Genomic DNA, 27,394 nt, shown 5'->3' on the forward strand with positions numbered 1-27,394 from the left:
ATACATGTACTTAGTGTGTTGTCAAGTTGTCAAGGTGTATAAAAACAAATGTAACACTAGTACTTTTGTCCATCTGATGAGTTAAGCCTTTTTCAACTGATTTTTATAGTTGGTTCTTTTGTTGTACTGTTATTCCACTGTCCCAGGTTAGGGGGAGGGTTGGGAATCCTGCTAACATGTTTAACCCCGCCACTTTATTTATGTATGTGCCTGACCCAAGTCAGGAGCCTGTAATTCAGTGGTTGTCGTTTGTTAATGTGTTACATATTTGTTTTTCGTTAATTTTTTTACATAAATAAGGCAGTTAGTTTTCTCGTTTGAATGGTTTTACATTGTCTTATCGGGGTCTATTATAGCTGACTATGCGGTATGGGCTTTGCTCATTGTTGAAGGCAGTACGGTGACCTATAGTTGTTAATGTCTGTATCATTTCGGTCTTTTGTGGATAGTTGTCTCATTGGCAATCATACCACATCTTCTTTTTTATATAACAGACATGAATCTACGGCTACCATGCACTGATCTACATTTCTTTTGATTTTGAAACCCTCTCTCTCTAGTCAGATTTCACTAAGTTTAAGTTAATATTACTTATCTGGATCAATGTCTTGATTAATGAATGTGAAGATATTTTGAAAGGTATAAGATTTTAAGAGATTAAAGAAACCTTATGCTTGTTTTTATATAATTTGAAGGAAATTTGTTTTTCATTGACCTTCTCTTAATGAGAACTCTGAGTAGTGAAGTGTTAACTTGTTTGTAGATGTTTACTTTTCAAACCCTCAAATTGGTGCTCTTATTTTGTTTTCTTTGATATTTTATTTCATTTGGAAGATAAATGGTAATGTTTGAATATATAGCAGCAAGCATTTAAGTGAAACAACAAAAAAGTGATAATAAAGAGCCGAGAGAACATTGTATGTAGCTTATTATTGCTTCAATAAACACCACTTTAAAAAATATAATTATAAAGCGAGATACATAGCAATTTAGGGAAATTTCCTTTCTGATAGGAGACTGGTGATAATATTGAGACTTCATATTTATTGACTAAATATTGGGAGACACCTATAAATATCTAAAGCTAAGACCTGTTTGCATTCAGTGCATCCACACATGCAACGACAATACTGTTCAGTTGTTCAACATAGCCGTTCAACATGCTGCAGTTGCATCATACTGTAATTGACCTTGCCTTTGTATAGCATATTTGAACTCAAAAGAAGAACGGTGGAAAAAAACAAAATAAGGTAAAACTTGCAAGTCATTTTTAAAATAGATGTTGGGTTTGAATGCTGATTTATTATATAATACTAGTTTACCACTGTTCAAAAGTCATAAATCGATTGATAGAAAACAAATCTTGGTTACAAACTAAAACCAAGTGAAACACATCTATAGGAAAACAAGGAAATAAAAGAACACAGAAGTACAACAGAAACAAAACAACACTGCAACATATATAAATATATGAACTATTAGATAACAACTGCCACATTCCTGACTATGTACTGGACATTTTAAGAGTAAATGGTGGGTTGAAGTTGGTTTTGTGGCTAGCCAAACCTCTGCGCTTTATGGCAATGTTAAATAGACAGCTAAAATGATAACATTACATGACGGGAATACAGTACAAATACACGCAAGAACACCAAGTCCATGAATAATTAATATAATCGTACGTACATTTTGACATGTTAACTACAGAATAACAACGAATAACTTCAATCAATTAGGACAGTACAACAGCTTAATAAAATTACGAAGTGTGTGTCTGTAACACGAATGGATCAACTTCACAAAAAGTAACGTCACAAGTTAATTAAAATAATGGATATAAATCTAGATTCATGGAGGTGACGACATACGATAACTGCTGATTTTCAAAAACCTATATTTTCACTCATTGCAGACGCCATTGATGGACTACCTTCACCAAACACATTGACGTATTAATTTTTGTCGAGCCTTCGACTTTTGTCGAAAAACAAACAGCGATCCTATATTCCGTCGTTGGTGTCGTCGTCGACGGCAAATATTCACTTTGTGGTTAAAGTTTTTGAAATTTTGATAACTTTCTTAAACTATCCTGGATTTCTACTAAACTTGGACAGTACCTTGTTTGTGATCATCAGATAGTAACAATTTTACAGCAAGCTCTTAGGTAATCACCGTTTGTTATATAAGATGGGAAATGATAACCGGAAATTGATTTTTTTTTTAAACTTATTGAATTTTTATAAATTATCAGACCGTTTCCCCATGAATCAATAATTCATGGCGTCCTTGCTAAAATTGATCAAACACTGTAAAGATATTGTTTTTTCCGTTTTTACAGGGAAGGCAATATTTTGACACTATATCGTCCACTGGGTAACAGTACAACAAAAGAAGGAACTATAAAATCACAAAAAAACATACTGTATCGGGTGTTTTCAACTGATTTCCATAGTTGTATTCATATAGCACTTATACACCACTGTTCCGGATAGAAGGTTTGACTCAGGCAAACATGTTATACCCTAACATATTCGGCAAAAAGTAAAATATCAAAAATATCTAACTACGAGGAAAATTCAAAATGGAAAGTTCGTAATCAAATAATATAGTGTCAATAGCTTTGGTTTTTGGTTGATTGTTCAATCATTAAGCAGGACTATAAGTTTCTCGTTTGTATTGTTATTTTTTTTTTGTCATTCGGTGAGTTTTATAGCTTCATATGCGTTTTACTCATTGCTGGACCTAACGATGACCTATAAATGTTAACTTGTACGTCCTTTGGTCTCTTGTATGCATTTATGCCACATGTTCATGTTCAAACAATGTATTGTGCATAAAACTTATAATAGAGGCATTATAAAACAGTTGTTAGCACATCAAACAAAACATTTTTAATTACTTTAATTTGTCTTTTAATAATTGCTTTATTTACCATCAAATTATTTGATTAATCACTGTACAATTTTATTTTATTTTTGCAACAGATAAACTCAACATTAAATTGTCTTAACAACTGTTTATTCAAGATTAAACTATCCGGTGTATGCCTACCAATGTTAAAATGAGCATATAGCATGGTACAATTATAGCATTAAGTGAAAAGATATGTACTATATAAAGGCAAACGTAGTATCTTATTCCAGAATTCAAAGCAATGTTACTGAGACATAACCATTAATTCTTAGCCCAATTGCGTTTTATGATAATTTTTTTACAATTTCAAGCATTCATAGCTAGCTTTTTGTCTGACGATGGAATTTAATTGTTCCTTATTCTGTCTTCTGAAAAAAATGGAACACACCTTTAACCACAAATTAGACAGCATTGTTTCCCGATTCGATAGTACACAAATAAATACGTCTGATCTGATCAACAGGCAGAATAAGCACTGTTTTCAATTTTCATATATTCAAAAGAAACTATCAACACGTTTTTTTTTTTTTTATCGTTTATACAGTTATCAAAAGTTCTTTAGCTGTTGAAACCAAAATATTTTATCTATTAATTAAGTTACAGCTATGCTGACCGGACCTGAGACTTCGTCGAATTTGAATAATCGTTCTCACTTTCCCCAAAAGCAGTCTCTGGCAATGTGACCCAACTGTCCACACTTAAAACACACTCTATTTGGACAATCTCGTGAATAGTGGCCAGTGTAGTGACAATTATAACATACAACTGCATGGGCCCCCATACAATCTCTGGCAAAATGACCATATTGTCCACAGCTATAACATGTGATGTCTCTACAATAAATTAATTGAAAAGAATGAGGCACAAAATGTTTTAAAAGTTTTACTCATATTAATTTGGTATAAATATAGCATGAATCATTTGTACCAAAATGTATTTAATTCATATATCGACTGGACCAGGCCGTTGGTTTTATCGTTTATGTCTATAACATATTGTCATTTCGAGTTCTCTTATAATTTACCATGTGGTTTGCTTTTTGCTCGTTGTTGAACCTATAGTTTCCTACATTGACCAATGAAAATGTAGCACAAGATGTAGAACTGATCTTTGTTAGATCTTTGGCCACTGAATCTATTTATTAATAAGTTTATAATTTAACAATAGGAGTTGCTAAAACGGCAATTTTTTTTTTTTAATGTTTCAAAAGTAATGATGTAGTTAACGATTATTCCTGTTACCAAACTGGTGCAACATTTAAGTCAATTATGGGAAAAAGTTAACAGTTCGTCTACTTCAAAAACCATAATTATAAAAATATAGATTCCTACACTGCAACAAGTGTATTACGATATTTCTCCACTCGAGACAGTTAAATTTTATTATTTAAAGCGCGAGGCTTGCCGAGTTCTTTAAATAACTAAAATTTAACTGTCGAGAGTGGAGAAATATCGTAATACACGAGTTATAGTGTAGGAATCTGTTTCTTTAATGATTTTTATCCTTCTTTTTCAAAGATTTTCAGAAATTTGTGTTCTTTATATGCGACGTCATCAGGCATGGTCACCTTTTTTCATGACGTCACAATAGGAAAATTCAGAAGAAAACAAAACATTTAGACGTCATAATCAAATTTCGACTAATCATTTGCCGAGAACAGATTTTTCACTAGTGAGGAGAAATATTTTTCTCACACCGGTCAGGAAATGTGAAAATAGCACAAAAATTAGAGAACATCATTTTCACAAGCAATTTGAAAGATATGTCCACACACATATTCTCCCAATTTTTTTTATATATAAAGAAAAATACACCAAATGTATATTACACTGATATTTTGAAGATACATTTGCTGCATATTAACAAAATGATATGAAGAACTATATGTATGATAGAGAACTTCATAAATAAATAAGGTTTTTATGCTCAAGTTGTAAATGGAATTTTTATTATTAATGGTATAGTAGCTCCGATAAAAAAAAATTACCTTTATTTTAAATAAACAATTTGAGGTAAGAAAGTTTTACAGTTTGACGGTAATTTTTTGGGGGATGGGGTCAAGCTTTATATATATGTTCCGGACCATATGAGTATTCGGACCATACGCGTATGGTCATGACCATATGCGTATACTCATATGGTCCGACCGTACGCGTATGGTCGGACCATATGAGTATAATACTCGTTTGGTTATTAACGAGTCGGACCATATGAGTATTTGTACTATATAGTTTGTTTTTTTTAAATGATATTATAACAGTTTCAATAATACAAAAACTTTATCTTAAAAACAATGATGGTTACATGACAATGTATTATTTTTATAATTCAAATACTACGTAAAAATTAGATATTGATGCCATAGCTAGTTTTCATCGTTAATTACATTCTTGCATGTAGGATTGGGGTGACATTTACTTCCACACGGTATCATAGCTTTTTTTTTGCATTTGCAAGTCTTTGTTGTGCACGATCCTTTTCATTTACACCTTTTGTTTGCGAGTGAAAAGCTATCATTTTTGTAGTTGCGTACAGTGATAACGAGGTCTTGGGCCATGCCGATATGTCTACAGTGTTTTTAAGAAGCTCTACATCTGAAATATTGTAACATAACTGCAATACACCATATTCACAAGACAACTTAAATTAACTATGTTACTTTCCAGTGACTTCTTGTGTAACAGTTCATTAAGAAATTTGTGGAATTTATTTTTTTAAGTCGATATATTGCCATTCACTCGTAATTACAAATCGGTAATGACCATCAGTACATGTAATGACCATCGGTATAAAATGTGTTTATTATAGTTTTGACAAGTTAGTAAAGTTAACTATTTAAAACTTATAATTTTTATTTAACTAATGTTTTTTTTATTATAATATGATAATAAAATATGATATCGTCTTTTTAATAAACGGTCATACCTTATGAAGAGTTTAGAAGTATTGAAAGTAAACTAACAGTTTTAATTACCCCGACCATATGAGTATATACCCATATGGTCATGACCTTAGCGTATGGTCCAAATACTCATATGGTCCGGAACATATATACGAAATATCGACATGGTTTCTTACTTAAGCAACACGTATAAACACGTATAAAATATGTGTATGTTGATTTTGGTTTATGAGGAATACGTTTGTATTACAAAATTTTGACCTTATTTTACATTAACTCTTTATAAAGGACCTACCATAGGCATTTATCTTTTGTATTTTATTTTTTCTAAGGAAAGCGATGCGATGTTTAGAACTAATTGCCTTGTCCGATATCATGCAGGATCTACATTAAATCAAAAAGGTGGTATACAGGAAATAGACATACTGGTTTTACAAGTTGGAAACATTAATTGGGATATATTTATACAGTCGATTCCGGAAGAAGCTTAGTCATAATTGTTCTACCAACAATTGGGATAATTAAATCACACAGGTAATCGGGTTTTTTTTTAACATGGAGGGAATAGAACACATTGAGCTAAAGAATGATAATATGTAAATGGAAAATCAATGTAGCGTTTGGGTTTGTTAGAGTGATTTCTTGGTGTTAGTGAGGGAAGACAAAACCCAACGCTTAATTTTGAAAGTTGATTTTTTTCAAGTTATATTGAGATCAACTTTCAAAATTTATATCACAACTTTTGTCGTATTAAGTATGGTTCAGATTTACCAGAAATTTCATTTAAATGTGTAGGATATATTACATAGTTGGTTTCAGATACTCAATAACTGGCTGCAACCTCCGGTTATATATGTTTTCAAATAAACTATTATCAATTGAATCATTGGTTAAGTTAGTTTAAAGAAAATATACAATATACACGTCCATACGTGACACTGCTATGTATTTGAAAGATAAGCTATTCAAGTGTTTTTGCTCGTATTGAATTAACACAGATGCCGAAAAATAGAGATTCATTCTAAATGTATATCATGAATACCTTGAAATATTTTGTAATGAACTGTATATTTTGTTTAATATTTGGAGTTTGTGACTTTTGTTTCTGCAAGCAGTCTCATGTTTCATTTACTAGAATTATATTGACTGCAAATCATCAGCACTTTTTCACAAATACACAATATTTTTATCTAGATTTTAAATGATAGTAATACGTACTCAGACCCTTCTTGTTCATTGTCACTATCATTTCTGTAAAAAGAAATAACAGTGTTTAAAGAAAAACAAATGTACTTTTGGTGTTTATACATAACATACACAGCAAACTAGCGATCAGACACAATACATGCAGATTTATACATGGCATTTGTTAATACAAGTATCAAGGTTTTCTAACTCTACGGTCGATGATAAAAAGGCATATAGAAGAAAGTGCGGTTATATAGATATTCTATAGCAGTCTAGCAAATTATGATGGATTCATACCATTTTTTGAAGAAATCACTTCACCTTTATCATTTGGAATGTTTGGTTCATTAGCTTTCATTTAAGTGGTTACACCTTACAGGAATTAAGTATAGGTAACACAAATATCATATTCTCGATTGTTCTTTAAAATTCCTGACCACGAAAAAAATCATATTACAGTATATCAAGGGAAAAACGGCAAACAAACTATCATTCTAGAAAAAAAAACTAGATAAAGCAACAATTTACGTATCTGAGTTACAGCTCATATAGTTAGCACGTCGTGCTGTTTTAGTTTAAAAAAAAATGACAATACAATTATAATTTTAGGTTTCTTTTTCAATTAAACATAATGGTTTTTTCATGTCATTGAACATTTATCGTTCATTCTAATGTGTCTTTTACAAAATTTTCACAGGAAATATCAAAACTTTTGTCGTATGGTGTATAACACGTATTAAGTATGGTTCAGATTTACCAGAAATTTCATTTAAATGTGTAGGATATATTACATAGTTGGTTTCAGATACTCAATAACTGGCTGCAACCTCCGGTTATATATGTTTTCAAATAAACTATTATCAATTGAATCATTGGTTAAGTTAGTTTAAAGAAAATATACAATATACACGTCCATACGTGACACTGCTCTGTTCTTGAAAGATAACCTATTCAAATGTTTTTGCTGGTATTGAATTAACACAGATGCCGAAAAATAAAGATTTCATGAATACCTTGAAATATTTTGTAATGAACTGTATATTTTGTTTAATATTTGGAGTTTGTGACTTTTGTTTCTGCAAGCAGTCTCATGTTTCATTTACTAGAATTATATTGACTGCAAATCATCAGCACTTTTTCACAAACACACAATATTTTTATCTAGATTTTAAATGATAGCAATACGTACTCAGACCCTTCTTGTTCATTGTCACTATCATTTCTGTAAAAAGAAATAACAGTGTTTAAAGAAAAACAAATGTACTTTTGGTGTTTATACATAACATACACAGCAAACTAGCGATCAGACACAATACATGCAGATTTATACATGGCATTTGTTAATACAAGTATCAAGGTTTTCTAACTCTACGGTCGATGATAAAAAGGCTATAAAGGTTATATAGATATTCTATAGCAGTCTAGCAAATTATGATGGATTCATACCATTTTTTGAAGAAATCACTTCACCTTTACCATTTGGAATGTTTGGTTCATTAGCTTTCATTTAAGCGGTTACACCTTATAGGAATTAATTATAGGTAACACAAATATCATATTTTCGATTGTTCTTTTAAATCCCTGACCACGAACAAAATCATATTACAGTATATCAAGGAAAAAACGGCAAACAAACTATAATTCTAGAAAAAAAAACTAGATAAAGCAACAATTTACGTATCTGAGTTACAGCTCATATAGTTAGCACGTCGTGCTGTTTTAGTTTACAAAAAATGACAATACAATTATAATCTTAGGTTTCTTTTTCAATTAAACATAATGGTTTTTTCATGTCCTTGAACATTTATCGTTCATCCTAATGTGTCTTTTACAAATTTATCTTAGTGTCGATTATATTCAAACTATTTTTTAAGGATGTATTCTTCTGACATGTCAGTTTCGTTTAGTCTCATTGAAATCTCGTTCTGGATTATTTCCAAAACATGTGATATAAGTGGAAAATAGCAATGAATTTAAAAATTATCATAATCAAACTGAACTCTGTGAAAGAATTGTGTATTTCCAATAAGTAATTTTTGAGTAATGAATTTTTCAATCAGTCTTTTTTAATGAAATTTTGAGAAAAATGGGCGAGGGGTACAAACAATGATTTTACCAGAAACATAAACATCCCATATAACTTTTTCTTTTCAAATTTCATAGATATGTATTTTTTTCAATCATTTATAACAAGGAGGCTGAAAAAATATGCATTTTGTTCTTTAAACAGAGAAAAATCACATATTTCCAAAATTGACAACATGGTAAATTTGACACGAAAAAGCATCAAAATATAATAAAACTGTCTTATACTAACACCTCCCTATAGTTTCTTTAGTTGAATTTATGCAGATTGGTCCCTTCAAATTTATTGAGAGTATGAAAAAAAGTTGAATTGTGGAACTGTAATAGCCCCAAAATGGGTAAAAATTGATGAAAATTGGAAAAATCATCAAAATTGGGTACTTTCAGAGGGCCGCAGCAAAAAAAGAAGCGCACAACCATATGATTTTTTCTTCACCAACTATTTTTTTTACAGTCATATAAATGACTCACGTAACAAAAACTTTCAACTCTGGCGTTTTCATTTGTATGCATAATATTTTGAAATGAATTGAGTGCGGCAAATTCATTAATAGACTTTCGTGGAATTTTAATTTATTTTTATTTTGTATGATACTTATATTTGTTTTTAGAACTACTGAGCATGGCAGTTTTCGAACTTGTGTAAATACGAATGGAATATATTTTGCATTGTAACGCATGCTACGTATGCTATTCGGCAATGACAAAAGAGTATTTAGCTGCACAGATTTGGTTTTAAACATTTTGAAATAGATGCAGTTATATTGTGTATATCTTTATAAAAAATGATAATGAATTGTGTTATATCAAATATTTAAACATTGACTGGATGCTTTTTATTCTGGTCTAGTAAACTTAAGGTCAGAAAGAAAATCTAAATCAATAACTGCTCAATCATAGCGCAACAACTAAATTTTGCTGCCGTTGTATTGTCTTTAACATGTTGAAAAGGTTCCGGCATGTCGTGTTTTTTTCTCATTTGGAGATTCTATTTTATCAAATACAATCGAAATTTTTACGCACACTTTTACTATATATAACTGGACTTCAAATTAAAGAAATACGTACTTAGATCCATCAGATTCCTTATCACTTTCTTTTCTGTAAAAAAGAGTTTCTGAAACTATTGTTGTAAAGCATTTCTTCTGTTTTCTTTTGCAGATATAATTCTTTAATATGAACGTACTATTCACACGCTCTCTTGCCTGCAGATTGTATATTGTGAAAACCGATCTTTATTAAGTATAGGTTGTCTTATACGAATTGGCCATTACCGGATTGTTTTTCTCTGATTTCGTGAATTCTATTTGTCAAACAAATATTTCATAAATATTCTGTATAAAATTGAGTGGATCACTAAAGTTTGATTTCTTAAGGTGGTATGGGTGCCTTTCGCCATCTTGGATTGTAAAAAGCAGAGAACCTAAGATCCTGATTTTCTATCAAGTTAGCAAATTATGATGCAGGATTACATATATCTAATGTGAATTTTCATTTAAAAGAACCAATTTATAAGAATATAACTTATAGATATTCAGCTTTTTACATGTGTATATTAATTACGTTTGTTTTTAAATGTTTTAAAATTGGCATTTTAAGGGGAGGTAACTCTAAAACAGTGCATTTTCTGAAGGAATCTACATGGAATTTTCCTAATTTGTATTTTAGCTGGAAAAAACTTACGGTGACCATATCTTTTCTTTTGATATTCTCAAAGCATTTTCTGAAAGCTATCGTTTCCTAATTTATTTTACAATTCTATCATTTTGTTTAGTTTCTAATCACAAAATGGTGTTTTTTCCTGTATAATCTATACAAAATGTGTCATTTTGTCACAATCTGTAGCTTGAGAAAATGCGCGGTGACCTATCATTTTTATTATATTTTTGAACATATATCAATAGATACTACGTTTTGGCAAAGTATGAACAAATTCTATGATTTTTATTTTAGGCTCCCATACCACCTTGAATGTCTTTTTTAATGTCTAGTGTACTTCATACATCTGCAAAACAATGGCGTTGGTCGTGCAGTCATGCCTGGTGAAACACAACCAAAGCAGGTAATTTATTGCACATTATTATCATTATTTGTAATAGGCAGATGACTTACGATGAGCTCTCGATGAGTGTAGGGGTACGTTTCTCTTGTTTTTATGTATGTTAAACATTTCTGAACTCAGATCAGCAAATGTTCTAGAAATTCGTATGCTTTTTCGAAACAGCTTATGATACTTTGTAATATTTGCATAAGAAAACAATTATCAAAGGGGACGGGAAAAGGAAAAAATAGCTTCGTCCGCTATGTCTTAGCCGCTTGTTGTTACGGTCTTATAGAGTGTTATAGGCATCGAATCAAATAGACAGTTCTCCCATTATGCTTCCTTTTTTAATATGATTAGGCTGCTACACACATTAATATCACGTAAATTTCACCTCAAACGGGCTTGGCAAAGTCAAAATGTCAATCCTGGAATCTATAATGAGTTTATTTATACGTGAATCTCAATAGATATGAGTTCATGTGAGTTTCACGTGAATCTCATTTTTCAACATGTTTTTTTTAAATTAAGTAATTCAAATAACGTTATATTTTGAAATTTATTAAAATTCATGTAAATGGATTTTTTTTGGTCACGTGGGATTCAGGTAAATCTGAAATTTTACGTGAGTTCAATGCATAAACTCTTTTTAGGTGAATTTTACACATAAACAACACGACGGGTGCCAGATGTGGAACAGGATCTGCTTACCCTTCCGCAGCACCTGAGATCACCCCCAGTTTTTTGGGTTCGTGTTGTTTATTCTTTAGTTTTCTATGTTATGTCATGTGTGCTGTTGTTTGTTTGTCTTTTTCATTTTTAGCCATGGCGTTGTCAGTTTGTTTTAGATTTATGAGTTTGACTGTCCCTTTGGTATCTTTCGTCCCTCTTTTACGTAAAATTGTTCATGTGAAATCACGTGAGCAAATTTTATCTCTACACTCGATGAGTTCCCTAAGATTATTGGTGAAATTTATATTAATTTGTTTCTTTATATTTTTCTTTGTTCGTATTATTATTTTAGGCCCTTTTTATCGGGTGAATCAAAGAAGTTCATTGGCGTATGTTTGTATACTTTTTGTTGTTAAATTGTATGCTCCTATGTTGTGTCATCAAAAACAAATCAAAACAATACTTACTCGGACGAGGAAGATTTTGTTTCCGTAACAGCTGCTTCCCTGTAAATAAGGATGTGAACATGTCAGTGGGTTACTTGTACATTTTTATACCCCTTCCAAGTTTATTTCTTGATGGTCTATGCCTCAAATAGCAAGTAGAGGGATGATATTACAATGCAAAAACAAAAAAAAGTATGGATTTGGTTCAGCAGAAAAAGGTTACAAAATAGCATTTCGGAAGCTGTCAACAGATTTAATGTCACCTTTTAACATAAATTTGTCCATGTTTGGAGTTCGTGCTGATGAAGTCTTCTTTAATTTTGATATATGATTTTACCAAAAAATGGTAAAAATATTAATGAGAAAGCGTAGGTGGGATTGTTTTCATTTTCATTTATTGTCTAAAAGAAATGCACTACGAAATGTTTTTGGGCCTAACACTCTTTCAAATAATGCTAGCATTCTCAGATATCTCTGCGTATGAATGCTGCAAAACAGAAAGATATTATCTGTAAGACCACAAGTTGTCAGGTAAGCATTTGAATTTGAAGTATGTAAGAGGCAGAAGATAATAAACGGACATTCAAAACTCATAAGATATAAAGAGACAAGAGCCTCGACGTATATTTTTTGTTTGTCTTTGAATGATTGATATATATTTAGTAATTAAAAATTGTATCAAGCTTAAGTAATATGATATCAAAAATTTAACCAAAACTATTGAATATGATTAATCTTTTTCAATGGTTAAGTTTTAGTTTATAAATCGTATACATACAATGTAAAAAGTGGTTCTTTTTCTTTTAAAAGAAAATTCGATATTTTTCCAAATCTTCAGAAATATATAATTTTTAACTTTTGTCTTCCCGTACTCTTATTTGTCCATATTTTTTTCGGAATGCTGTGAACTTTACCATGTTACTTTAGTAACCAAACAACGCAGGTGCAATCGGAAATCCGTGACGAAAGAACGGATAAACAAACACAGAAAAGAAATAGTATTTATCGATTATGAAAGAAAAGAATGGGAACGAAAGGAAACTGTAAACCAAACAACTATAGATCTCTCTGGTTAACTCGGCACAAAAATCAGAAAGTTAATTTACAGAATGTTAATTTTGTCGAAATTCGAGAATTTGTTTTAATAGATATGCATTTTTGCGTCTGTCTCAAGTCAGGAGCCTTTGGCCTTTGTTAATCTTGTATTATTTTTTAATTTTACTTTCTTGTGCATAATTTGGAGTTAAGAATGGCGTTCATTATCATTGAACTAGTATATATTTTTGTTTAGGGGTCAGGTGAAGGACGCCTCCGAGTGCGGGAATTTCTCGCTGCATTGAAAACCTATTGGTGACTATCTGCTGTTGTCTTTTCTATGGCCAGGTTGTTGTCTCTTTGACACCTTCCCCATTTCCATTCTCAATTTTATTTGGTCTAAAACTAATTGTTGGCATGATACGGGTAATGTTTTTTCATATATTTTATGAGGAGAGGGAAAGTGCTTTTTCATATGATAAAGACATTATCTTTCAGTCAGTTTAATTGAAGTCTGGATCTAGAATGTCATTAACTGTAAGTAGTCCTTTGTTCATTGTCATTTTGCTTATTTTCTTTTGTTACCTTTTCTGATATCGGACTCGGACTTCTTTTAAATTGAGTTTTACTGTGCGTATTGGAATGTGTTTCTTTATTCTACATTGACAAGAGGTATAGGGGAAGATGTTATAAAGCATGTTTTACCCCGCCGCATTTTTGCGCCTGTGCCAAGTCACAAGTCTCTGGCCTTTATTAGTCTTAGATTTTTTTTTTTTTTTTTTTATTTTAGTCATTTATATGTTTAGGTTTAAGTGTGAAGTCCATTTTCACTAAACTAGTACACATTTTTATTCAGGGACCAGTCAAAGCACGCCTCCGGGTGCAGGATTTTCTCGCTGTGCTGAAGACCGTCAGCTGTTTTCTGCTCTTTGGTCGGGTGTTAACGTTGTTGTAATTTTGACATTTAGCCCGTTTCCATTCTCAATTTTATTGGTGCAATAATTATCATAAACATTATATCGTCTCGTAGGAAATTATTTTTTTCTTGACCATTTTAAAAAATCTCTTTGGGTATAACTTTATTCTGAAAGACTAATTTTAGTGCATCTAGTTATCGAATAAAGGTTATATATAGGGACCTCTATTAAGTACGGCGATAATTTGACTTCATGACTCCAACTTTGACAAACATTATGAGTTTGTTGGTGTTAAGGTTTAGACAAAGATGTGAACAATTTCAAGTGACCTTAAGCCCTTCAACAATGAGAAAAATGCATACCGTAAAGTAAGTTATAAAAGGACTGCAAAAAAAGATAAGCGGCAAACATAACAATAATCAATTTTTCTTTCTTAATTATTAGTTGGTTAATACACGAAACGTCGTCGATGCGCTTTAAATCCAATTATTAGATGGTTAACGAACAAGATTTAAATGAGATTAATTCCACTCCCGCCATGCAAAAAGACTTAAACTACGTCACAGAAGTCAGGAAGATCGAAAAAATAAAATGAATTATTCCCAACTTCTTATTAGTTTTCATATCCTGATAACAATTGGTGAACATGTTTTTTATGGTATTGTGAACATAAGGCTTTTGTGTGTTTTTTGTAAATGATTGATTGTTTTGAGATATTAACACAGTGATGACTGCTGTACCCATATTTTGACTATTTTATTTATTATGTCTTTTTTGTTCACGCATAGTTGTAAATATTGCGGAATTTGATGCGACTGTCATACAAGTGAGAGGTTTAGCGCTATAAAACCAGGTTAAATCCACCATTTTCTACATTTTAAAATACCTGTACCAAGTCAGAAATATGACAGTTGTTGTCCATTCGTTTGATGTGTTTTGTCATTTGATTTTGCCGTTAGATTAGGGACTTCCCGATTAATTTTTCTCGGAGTTCAGTTTTTTTGTGATTTTACTTTTTATTTTTAATATGATGATAAGTAAAAAAATAGCGATGTTTTCCCTATAAGATTATGTGGTCATGTTTAAGCCAACTTAGTTAAATATTCAAAGGAAAACTGATATTGTTTTTATAAATAATACATACTTTTCTTTTAAATATACAATAGTCCATCTCATATTATGAATTTCCTCATCCTTTTGTGTCATCAGTTTGGCACACCTATTGAATAAATTATTGTCGGTTTGACTTCCCCAGAATTGCAGACAAAATTTATGAAAGTTAATAGTAAATTTCTTCTGACTATATGTATTTACCCAGCGTTAAATATTGTTATAACCAGAAACATGGCCATTCAAGACACATGACTCTTTATGACAATATAAGACAACGACCAAACTTCTATAAAATTAAGATGACAACAGGAAGGGGAGTCAAGGAGATACCACACTATGACAAAAAAAAAAGAAAGACATCAGTCAATAGAACACTACACATAGATATTAAAATTGAGCAAAAATCACGAACACCACGAGAACAGTAAATTAGAGGATACACAGTGCCTATTTAGGTCACCTGGATATCTACTTTTTGGTTTTGTCCAGAAGACAAGTATGGATAATAGTTGTTATTTCAGGACAATAACTCCTATAGAACTGTACTGACAATTTCGAATAAGTTTAATAATTTCTAGATCTTATTTCGCTTGTCAGTTTGATTTATTTGGACTTCCTGATTGTTAATGCTTATATTTTGGTTTTTCTTGTGAATATACTTTTTGTCAAAAACTCAAATTGTTAAAACCCATCATTAAAAGGCAGTTAATCCTATATGTAGTAGATATTGCCTATTTGTAAATCAAATAATGCTGATCCGTTTTGGATTTTATAGTTATCTTTATGTATTTGAGTTTTGACAAAAATGCGAAAACTACTATTGATTGAAAAGTTTGGCTGAGCTTTTGATGTTGTCATTTGTATAGGGACTTTAAAATTTCCCTCGCATTTCGATATTTTTTGTCTTTTTTTTTACTTCTGATAAACGTGTGCAGACAAAGATGAAAAGCTAATATACGTTTCACGAAAATGGGCCCCTTATTTCTCCATGCAACACCTCGTGAAGTTTTGATTTTACCTTTTTGTGAATGCGTATCATCATATTTTATCGTAGCCCTTTAGACATTTTTTCATTATATGTTCTTACCTTTGAAGCTCTTTTTGAAAGACTATGTTTTCTTTCAGTAACTGATCAATTCTCGTCTGATGAATCTTGCAGCTTCGACATAGGCTTGAAAATAATCCAAGCAATTGCTATTTGAAAGTTTTTTTAAGACATCTCAAGGTATGATTATATCTTAATATACTGATGTGTGTAGCATATGCATTTGTCAATATGTTCAATTGATATCTCACAATGAAATTACTAGTATTTGTTACAAAAAAATCGACATTTTTTTCTTTTATAACTGTGCATGTAAAATGGAAACATAGATATAAGAACACAAAGATATAAGAACAGAAACATCCTCATATATTACTAGTATTCGTTTGTATGAAGTATTTTTTTTTTTCAAAACAGCGACCTCATCAAAAACTGCAATTCTTTCAGGTTTCCCGACAAAATAACTTCTTAATTTTCATATAGCACAGTATGCAGTATGCAATTTGCTCATTGTTTAAGGCCGTACGTTGGCCTTTAATTGATAGTTTTTGTTTCGTTTTGTCACTTGTGAAGCGTTGTCTCATTTGCAATCATCTTTTTATATAAACCTCTCTCTGTTGTAATGAGAACTTGATTCTTAACAAAATGAATGTACAAATTTACCTTTCGTCGGATTTTGATTCCAAATTTTCTATGATTTCTTTATACAACACTTTATTTTCAAATGAATGTAATTGAACCGTTGATGGTTCGTCTGGCACATCAACTAAGTTTTGAATATCGATATTAATCACTCCATAACACGAGTGGAAAGTTATGTCATGTTTTTCGGGAAGAATATTTTCTAGCTCTGATATAATTTGCGTGTACTGTTTATATATAACCTCATTATTTTTCATAAATGATTCGTAATTCTGCTGCTCCAATACGTTATTATCTTCGACTTCCGTTATCTTTATATTCTTTCTTCTTTCGATAAAAGTATGAAGATCTTTACTGCTAGAATTTATGGTTTCAATGCAGGATTTGCTGTCATCATTGAGCTGGTCGATGTAGCTCCTAACTTTAACCTGAATACTCAGTATTGCTTCCATTTTTTCTTTTAAACAAGTAATTTGTTGTTTGGCATGCTCCCTTTCCTCTGACACTGCTTCGGCAATTCCAGAGAATGAATGATCCTTGTGTGTTGATATTACACATTTACTGCAAATAAAATCCCTGCACTTCACACAAAAAAACAAAAACTCTTTATCATGTGTAGGACATTGCGACTTTTTACTGAAAACTGCAAGGTCTATGGTGCTGGTATTTGTAATTGTATGTCCACTTGTGGCAGGAATCATATCATGTCGCTCACGACATATTGTGCATAATGCATGTTGACATTCATAACAGTAAAATATACCATTACTTTCAGAACACATACGACAGATTTGTGTAGAAATTTGTGCCATAACAATCGCACTGCCAAGGAAGTTAATGGATTTCACCTTGATAAGGTCATTGATCATTGGTATATCTGGTATGTTATGGCTTTTAATATATATCTATTACGTAATACTCACCTGTTCGTTAACTTTTTCAGATAAGATAATATTACTGAAACGTGTTTCAATGAAGTTTCCCGCTTAGTTCTGAAAAAAGAAGTAAACATTTGCATTATCGACACATTTCAAATAATATCGCTCAACAAAAGTTTAATTATTATTAATTATTATTAATTATTATTATTAAGTATTGGAAACAAGGTAAACTGACTTTTGATTTTTCAGCTATTCCATAAGAAAGTTTCTTTTCTATTGTTCTGGCGATCCCTTCACCAGTTTCCCTTTGTATAAGTGTAACTAAAACATTCAGGTGCAATTACATTCTATTTGTTTATATATAATATATTAATCTATATGTACTACTTCACTTGCATATACAAAACGTCTCTTAAGGTAGCACAATACAAAGATTTTTCATCCCCAATCAGACATCTTTAAACTGATGTAATTCCACTCATCCGTCTTTAAATTTGATAAATGAGGTACCAAAAGAAAGAAGGATTAATCTTTCAAATTGTGATAATTTCATTATGACATAATTATTACATAATTAATTGTTATGTAATTAGTTGCTATATTGTGATGTCCATACTTGAATGAATTTAGCTTCTTTGTTATTCATAGCATCCCAAAATATTTTATAGATTCTTGCACAACACAGTTTGACCTCCAAAACTATAAAGAAGGATGAAATGAATTATATCAGTTTTAAGTTGTCTGATTGGGAGTGAACAAATCTTTGTATTGTGCTACCTTAAAAAACATTAAAAAGAAATTTATATTCATTAAGTACCAGTGCTCTCTAATCTATGTATTATTTTTTATCAGTTTTTGTTAGGCATTTTTGTTTTGTATTCAATCAATTAAATGTATCCTGATGCGTCATTTGAAAAATAAGCATTGAACGGTAATAGATGAAATATTCTTTTTCATCCAAGTCTCATGACCAATTGAGGATAGAAATCTACGCATTCAATTTTTATAGAAGCATAAATGATAATAAGCAAACTTGTATATTATAATGTAAAATGTAAAATTCAAAACGGGTCCGTTATCAAATGGCAAAATCAAAAACTTAACAGTCATTCCCAAAAAATGGGTACAATTACAAAATTTCAGTGTCGCCGGCAAATAACCACAAAATGCAAGCTTAACATATGTCACAGATAATCTTTTTCGTGTTCTAAGTGATTAATATGTATACTAAAATAAAATTATATTCTTTTGTGATGTATATCGTAAATATATTTGTGTTATTTTCTATTCAATATACGGAAATCACACGAATTCCGAATGTCGCCAAGAAAAACTCCAAATATCGGTGTAAATTAAAATACTTTATTTCATCTAAATCATGATTAGATTTGCTTTTTTTATTTGACACTATATTGATTTTTATCCACAAAAATATTTTAGAATCAAAAGTTATAATATACACTTTGATTTACCCATTAAACCAATGTCGCCGATAAACGTATAACCTACCGTAACATTTCTTTAGGTACAGTCAAAACATATTTATATGCTTGGAAATCATGCCCAAAGTGATTTTAAGCAAAGTTGATACATCAAATTTTAAAATCCTGCCTTTAACTTTTATTGCAATGAAACGAAAAATCAAAAAAAATCTTCTCTTTCTCTTTTTTTCGATTGTCGCATATAAGAATCCAACCTACGTAACGCGTATTTTGGAACGCACTAACCAAGAACAAATCAAAATGATGATTATTTCATTGAAAGCACCCATAAAGCTTCTCAATAATCAGTTTTGAGAAAGCAACTCAACAATATTGTTACATATTTCCATGTATAATGTAAATAAAACTAACCTCCGTTTAAATAACCTCCGTGACGCAGAAATTTACAGTTTTAAGTTGTCAGTCTTTTTTATCAGTATCAGCGGCTGCCGACACTGCTGAAAGTCATTTTTGTAGCAGACATCCTTTATTATAAAGAAAACAGACAAACAAAATACAGATTTTGAGAGAAAAAATGTTGTTTTGAGAAAGGTAGGTTAACTTGTTTTTTTCCCTATTATGTGAGCAACATTATAAAGTTTAATAAACGTTATATCAGCCATTCTCTTAGATTTAAAATAGTCTACAACACAACTTGTGTAATTACGACGACAATTATAACTTTAACAGCGGTTTATGGTAAACATTTTCAAGATTATTTAGGACTCATCAATGTAACGGAGGTTATGCAAATAACAAAAATCTAAAGATGCATGTAAACACGATCATACCAATTGAAATTCTTGTACATTGTTATAGATACCAAATCAGTTCATCAATTATCACTAATAAAAATCAAAAGGTGATGTCAATCATGGACGACATCATTGATTTACGTTACGGAGGATAGAAATTTAAGGAAAAAAAGTTTTTTTTCTCTAACAGGACTTTACTCTTTTTAGATAACGATTTACTTAGCAAAATGTTTAATTCTGTTGTCTTGTTCGTCATTTAATTCCAATATTTACATTCATTTATATGTTTGCTGTTGGTAAGAACTGGAATTGTCCGTTATGGAGGTTTTAAATGTCGTTACGGAGGATAGAAATTTTCGAAATGAAACTATTTTGACTCCAAAACTTCATAGTTGAGTATAATACATACATTGTGGTGTGAAGGAAGATAACATTATATGTATAGAGCTAATAAAATTAAGTTGAACAGTATTCGGTTTAGGTAAAACATATTTTTGAGTGAAAGTTCATGAATTGTTACGGAGATTTAGACAAGAACAAGTCCATTTGACTAAAAGAAACATATAACTTGATAGAAAACAGTTTTTTAGTTTGTAATGTCAATAAACTGTTTAGAAAAGCTAGCATTAAAGAGTTAAGTGTTACTATGTATCAGCATTCAGATACTGGTTTGATATCAACCTCCGTAACAAAGATGGGGGTGTGGATTTATACAAGCATAAAAAATACATACAAGTGATTTAAAACATAAATAATAGGGTTTTTCCTGGAAAGCTGTATTATGAAACTAAAATATTATACAGCATAACATTTCATTAGTTTAAATTTATTACTAAATAAGTTGTGAAAACTACTTATTTGAATTATTTTTTTAAACACTATATTAATTCAGACCTTAAAATTGGTATTTGCTTTCAATATATACAGAATAATACGTATAAATCAGTTTGATATGGTGGTAAATATGACCCATTTCACATGAGCCTGGATTTAAATCTTGTGTTTTTCTCTAATGCAATTTTTAAGATGACTTTATACAACACTAACCTCCGATACGTTCATACTTACCTTGTCTTACAAAAAATGCTAAAACTAGAAAACAACTAAAATGGTGTAAGTAAAAATTAAAAAAATGACAGACTAGATATAGACACAGAAGAAAACAACACTCTCTCTCTGCTCAGTTGAAATTTATTTTTTAACAGTGTCTACATTCGAATTGTACCCATTTTTTGGGAATGACTGTTAAACACTTCAAACAAATAGATATAAACTATCCTATTCATGACTTTGGTACAGGTTGGTACCGGAAAATGCATGCAAATTATCTTCACCAATTTGCATACGAAAGAAAGAAACTTATTTAAAATATTAATACAAGGAAACACAACAAATTAAAAGATTAAGATTGTTTTACTTCGTTCGGTTTAATCAGCACATTAAGGTTCGACTGACCATGACCTACTTTGTAATAAGCTAATAAGTTACAACCTGTAATTTGTACAAACAACCCCATTTATATATTCGAAAAGTCTTTAAATTGGAAGACTATTTAGATCTAAAAAAGTAAGTAAATGTGTGACTTTCCTATCCTTCTCCATTATTTTATAATAACAATTCATTTTATGATATTTATATAGATACAATAAAAAGGAACTGTAACTGTGAAATCCTTTAATCTTATATTCTCATATTTTAACTGTTTGCATAAATGATATTCATTTTGTCATGTTAATGTATGCCTGTTCGGTATCATGTTAATGTATTCCTGTTCGGTATCATGTTAATGTATGTCTGATCGGTATCATGTTAATGTATGCCTGTTCGGTATCCTCCACCTCTTTTTTAATTGTATTAATCATTTTGAATTGACAGTTCATTGACACGCTTCATTTTCATTAAGGTGGTACCCAACACTTTGACTAAAATTTATTTGTCTCGTTTAATTTTCATAAAATTTTGACAAAGTATTTACTTTGACCCTTTAACAAAACTATAAAAATTTCAAAAATTTTGAACCAACCGTTTTGTCAGAAAAATTACACTGGTTATATAGCAGTTTGACAAACACTTATTTTGATCATTGAAAAGCTTAATATTCCCTTAACAACACGACGTAATTAAAACGTTTAGATGATTTTACAGAGTTATCTCCCTGTAGTGTTAGGTACCACCTTAAACCCCAGATATTTCGTGAATTCCAATATTTCTATTTGATCTTTACGCATAACAATCTATAAACTGTTATTACTAGCACACTTTTAACAATATTGCAAGTATCAAAACAGTGATTGTTATTTACTGTTAATTTTCAAACTGTTCACTAATAACCTAAATCAATATTTTGAATCGTCATTGATGTGCTTGAATCAGTTTATACTTTATAGAATATTCAAAATAGTGCTTGTTGAAAACATAATTTTGAGGATTAAACTCTTGTTGAATTAATTGGTAAATTTGCGAATAATTTCATTCAGGTAATTGTTTGTGCCGTTCTTTTCTATGACGTTTTGTAATTGAGTTGCAATAATATCCTCATTTCTTACTCTGTATGTTCAAAGGGATTGTACAGAGCATGTGCACATCAGATTTACATATAATTTTTCTTTGAGTATGCTGCTCAAGAAATGATTTGATGAAACTGTCATATAAATGAAGGCAACTGTAGTATACCGCTGTTCGAAAGTCATAAATCGATTGAGAAAAAAAAATAGGGGTTACAATCTTAAACCGAGGGAAAAACACCACCTATAAGAGGAAAATAACGAAACAACAGAAACACTAAAGTGCAAGACTTAGTAAATGATTATGCTAGATATAAAACCAGGTTCAATTCACCATTGTCTACATAAGGAATTGTCCTGGGATTATAGCATTTTTGTGACTACTTTTTTTCTGCGAACGGGATGAAATATGATGTACATATTGATATACTTGTTCTCAACCACACGTATAGAAGCATTTATCTGCATACAACATAATATACCCTCTTTGTTCATGTTGTATCATCTTCTTTTTTAATTTATAACAGAGATCGAATAACAATAAATATGGGTTTGTAAACAGTTCATGATTTAAGTTCATTTTATATGATCTCATTATGTACAATTTTTTGTACAAAATTCAAAAAACCTGCAGACAAATTTAACACGTCCATAACTGGACTTTCTGTACTGTACTGGTACTGTACTAAACATTATGTTACACTTTATAGGCTGACAGACCCCTGTATGCACAGAAAGAATGTTTCAGTTTTATTTTATACATTTGGCATTTGTTTCCAAGATATAAAAGTATAAAACTCCCCAAAATTGTATAAACTAATGCATTCTGAACAATTGATTACAAATGCGTCAGTTGAAATTGAGAATGAAAATGGGGAATGTGTCAAAGAGACAGCAACCCGACCATAGAGCAAACAACAGCCGAAGGCGACCAATGGGTAATCAATGCAGCGAGAAACTTCCGCACCAGAAGGAGTCCTTCAGCTAAAACATATACTTAAGGAATATGTCGCTCGTGGTAAAATGTTTAGCATAAAGGGCCAACCTGTGGTAAAATTAGTATAAATTCAAGCCCTCATGAATTATTTCGATTGTAATAGGACAAATATGGCAATTGTTTTTGATGGAAGGGCTCTAGGTGAAAGCATTATTTGCCGTTCCCATAAATAAACGCAACATTAAATTGACGTAAAAAAACGGACCAAACAGAATGAGTGACATGCTTAAACTATTAAGATTCGGTTTTTAGATAGATTTGGATAAATTTAAGGAGGCTCGCGGGTTTAAAAATTTCATGCTTCTTTCGGAGGCAGATTGTGGGCTTAAATGAACGGTGACCCCATTTTCTTATTTCATGTTTCTATTAAGTATATGATAAAGTTCTTTAAAAAAAAAAAAATGGCGAAATCCTATACTAGAAAAAAAATTGATTTATACCCGCAGCCCCCTTAGATGATAATTTACTTATATTCTACACGTGACCCTATTAAGTCTCATGGAGTTTCCTCGTGCAAAATGTTTTTAACTGTGTATTTCTTATCTACAATGAATGAGCAATTACCAAAAAAAGTATCATTTTGGTATATAAGTTCTCTTTCTTTTTTATGCATAGTTTGTGTTCTAGTGAATGCTGAATCGATTACTTCTTTCGCCCGCAATCCAGCCTGTTACTTTTATTATACAAAAATGTGACAACCACAATGTTCTTCATGGAGTTACAAATTATTTTTTTTTTTGACAAAACCTTTCTTTACAGACAGATTGAGGTGAATTTTAAGTTCAAAATTATAGTTGTCGGAAAAGGGGCTTTTCTTTGCAGAAAGGCTTATTTTATCACTGGACTGTTCGACTTGTCTTCCATAAAAGTCATATTTTTGTGACATTTTGAACGTCTTTCAAGTCGATTAACTAGATTTAAACATAAAAAACTACTGCCGTCTTACTAAGTCAATCTACATATAATACAATAATACATTATCAACGTTCATTTCAAAATCACCCCTGCGTATGCGTCATATTATATTATTTAACAACACGTTTATTGAGTAGTCAAGACTTCCGACCATATATCATTCACGTATGAAATATTTCATATATCAGCAGCAGTTTAAGTGAAAATCTTTCAATGATGCTTTTGCTATCGACAAAAGGAATTAAGAGCAACTAATGTCACTTAAGGCGTACGTTTTCTGCTACTGAAAATAACGATCCGAATGTTTAAGAATTATGTTCAGTCCGATGTTGATACGTCCTTTTACGCATGTTATATACAAAATAGGGATTTCAACGAATACTATCGCTCGGTAATATCAAATATCAAATGCTAAATTGATACTCTATTTATCGTTTTTTGTAATAATATTGTCCACTTCTCAGCTTCTACCAATAAATCTTCGTTTTGTTTCAGAGAATGCCCCTCTGATAATTCAATATCAATCACAAAATAAGCATATGTATGTACGAAATTTAAAAATAGCTTCCGAAATCTTTTGTTTTAAACATTTAAAAAACATTCTGCACCATAGTAGAGCAAAATATCGGTTCGAACAACAAATTAAGGTTGACGAGTAATGATGACCAGTTAGTAATTCTTCACCGAGTTGACATCCGCTATACGAAACACACCTTTAAAAATTACGTGTTGAACGTTTCTTTCATTATTAAAAATTCTATCTTTGTATGATCATTTTTCATAATAGTTATGGACAATTCACTTGGAAACTCAACATATACCCTCACGACACTTACCAAAGAGGAAATCCTGGATAATCATAGGTCTGTTCTGTGTTCCTTTGGAATTTCAGCCAAAGATGAAGAACTGGATCTGCCATCACTATATTGGATACCTAAACTACATAAGTGTCCTTACAAACAACGGTATATTGCTGGGTCTTCCAAGTGCTCCACGAAACCTCTTTCGAAATTATTAACATCTATTTTATCAGCAATCAAAGACGGGCTTCAAAGTTATTGTGAAACTGCCTATTCTAGAGGGGGCGTGAATCAGATGTGGATACTTAAAAATTCCAAAGTTCTTTTAGAGTACATACAATCTAACTCTCTTTCATCTTGTAACCGTATTAAAACATTTAACTTTCCTACTCTTTACACTAGTATTCCACATTCCAAACTAAAATACAAATTGAAAGAGTTGGTATTGCTTTGCTTCGTAAAAAAGAATGGCCAACGTAGATACAAGTATCTTGTCTTAGGGAGGGATAAATCCTACTTTGTAAAGGATCACTCTGATTTAAACAGAAAATTCTCTGAAACTGATATTATCAAGATGCTTGATTTCTTGATTGACAACATATTTGTTAAGTTCGGAGGACGTGTTTTTCAACAGACTGTTGGCATTCCAATGGGAACAAACTGTGCCCCTCTACTTGCCGACTTGTTTCTTTACTATTATGAGGCTGACTTCATGCAGGAACTTCTTAGGAAGAAAGATAAGAAGTTAGCAATATCCTTTAACTCTACTTTTCGCTACAAAGATGATGTTCTTTCACTAAATAATTCAACATTTGGTGACTATGTGGAACGCATCTATCCAATTTACCTAGAGATAAAGGATACTACAGATACAGTGAAGTCGGCCTCATATCTTGACTTACATCTAGAAATTGACAATGAGGGTCGGTTGAAAACAAAACTTTACGACAAAAGAGATGATTTCAGCTTTCCAATTGTGAACTTTCCATTTATCAGTAGCAACATTCCAGCAGCACCTGCATACGGGGTATATATCTCCCAATTGATACGATATTCCCGTGCTTGCATTTCCTATCATGATTTTCTTGATAGAGGGTTGCTGCTCACAAGGAATCTATTAAACCAAGAGTTCCAAATGGTGAAGTTGAAATCATCCCTTCGTAAATTTTACGGACGCCATCACGAGTTGGTTGACCGTTATGGAATAACCGTTTCACAAATGATATCGGATATGTTCCTTACGTCGTAACTACAATCCCCTTCCCTTTCATGAATGTGACCTACCGAATTAGACTATTTACCGGATTTGTTATCACATAAGCAACACGACGGGTGCCACATGTGGAGCAGGATCTGCTTACCCTTCCGGAGCACCTGAGATCACCCCTAGTTTTTTGGTGGGGTTCGTGTTGTTTATTCTTTAGTTTTCTATGTTGTGTCGTGTGTGCTGTTGTTTGTTTGTCCTTTTCATTTTTAGCTATGGCGTTGTCAGTTTGTTTTGGATTTATGAGTTTGACTGTCCCTTTGGTATCTTTCGTCCCTCTTTTATATGCAGTCTAATAAATTTAATATACTGTGAGTCAATCGACAGATAATGTTCGTATACTTTTGTAATGTCCTGCTTGATCTCCATCCTTAGTTCTAACATGAAGATAAAAAAGTATCCGCGAAAATAAGCTGGTTTACACTATTCATTTTAAAATGTGATTGCCAATCATTCAAGTTCGTTGGTTGAATTAAAGATAAGTGACAAGAACATAATCCTGAATTTTAACAGCTTGCATTTTTTATCAACAAAATGAATAAATAATTTTAATTCACAGGTCGACTTTTGTATTATGGGTTTGGTTAAAACACTTTCCCATTAAAACTTGTTTTCATAAACTGATATATGAAAATAGTCACCAATCATGTATTTTCTCTTATACATTGTTCATGATATCCTAGATAACTGTTCATGAACTTCACATATAACACTATTCAAGTTTAATGAGTGCAAGACAACATATTTTCTCTTCAAGGTTGGTTTCATTGCTTGTAAAAGGTTAAGAAATAAAGGCAA

At 31.3% G+C, this 27,394-nt stretch overlaps 1 protein-coding gene across 1 annotated transcript; it reads right to left on the bottom strand.

Moving 5' to 3' along the window:
* Positions 1-2,951: 2,951 nt before the first annotated feature.
* On the bottom strand, positions 2,952-17,869 carry LOC143078407 (E3 ubiquitin-protein ligase TRIM45-like). The gene is made up of 8 exons (XM_076253280.1): positions 17,021-17,869; positions 16,400-16,483; positions 15,344-15,418; positions 12,269-12,307; positions 10,157-10,189; positions 8,193-8,225; positions 7,034-7,066; positions 2,952-3,746 (listed from the first exon to the last, which is right to left on the bottom strand). The coding sequence occupies exons 1-8, from the start codon at positions 17,866-17,868 to the stop codon at positions 3,563-3,565; spliced, it is 1,329 nt and encodes a 442-aa protein (XP_076109395.1). The 5' UTR covers position 17,869; the 3' UTR covers positions 2,952-3,562.
* Between the last annotated feature and the right edge of the window lie 9,525 nt (positions 17,870-27,394).

This window comes from Mytilus galloprovincialis, chromosome 6 (genome assembly GCF_965363235.1).
Source record: "Mytilus galloprovincialis chromosome 6, xbMytGall1.hap1.1, whole genome shotgun sequence".
NCBI classification, from domain to species: Eukaryota; Metazoa; Mollusca; class Bivalvia; order Mytilida; family Mytilidae; genus Mytilus; species Mytilus galloprovincialis.

What these genes read in the sequence shown, in the direction of transcription:
- LOC143078407 (XM_076253280.1), bottom strand. Translation starts at nt 17,868, where the DNA reads ATGATCAATGACCTTATCAAGGTGAAATCCATTAACTTCCTTGGCAGT. An exon ending in ACAAAATCTTCCTCGTCCGA is followed by an intron (nt 10,190 to 12,268) that starts GTAAGTATTGTT and finishes TCTTTTTTACAG; the next exon opens with AAAAGAAAGTGATAAGGAAT. An exon ending in AAGGAATCTGATGGATCTAA is followed by an intron (nt 8,226 to 10,156) that starts GTACGTATTTCT and finishes TTCTTTTTACAG; the next exon opens with AAATGATAGTGACAATGAAC.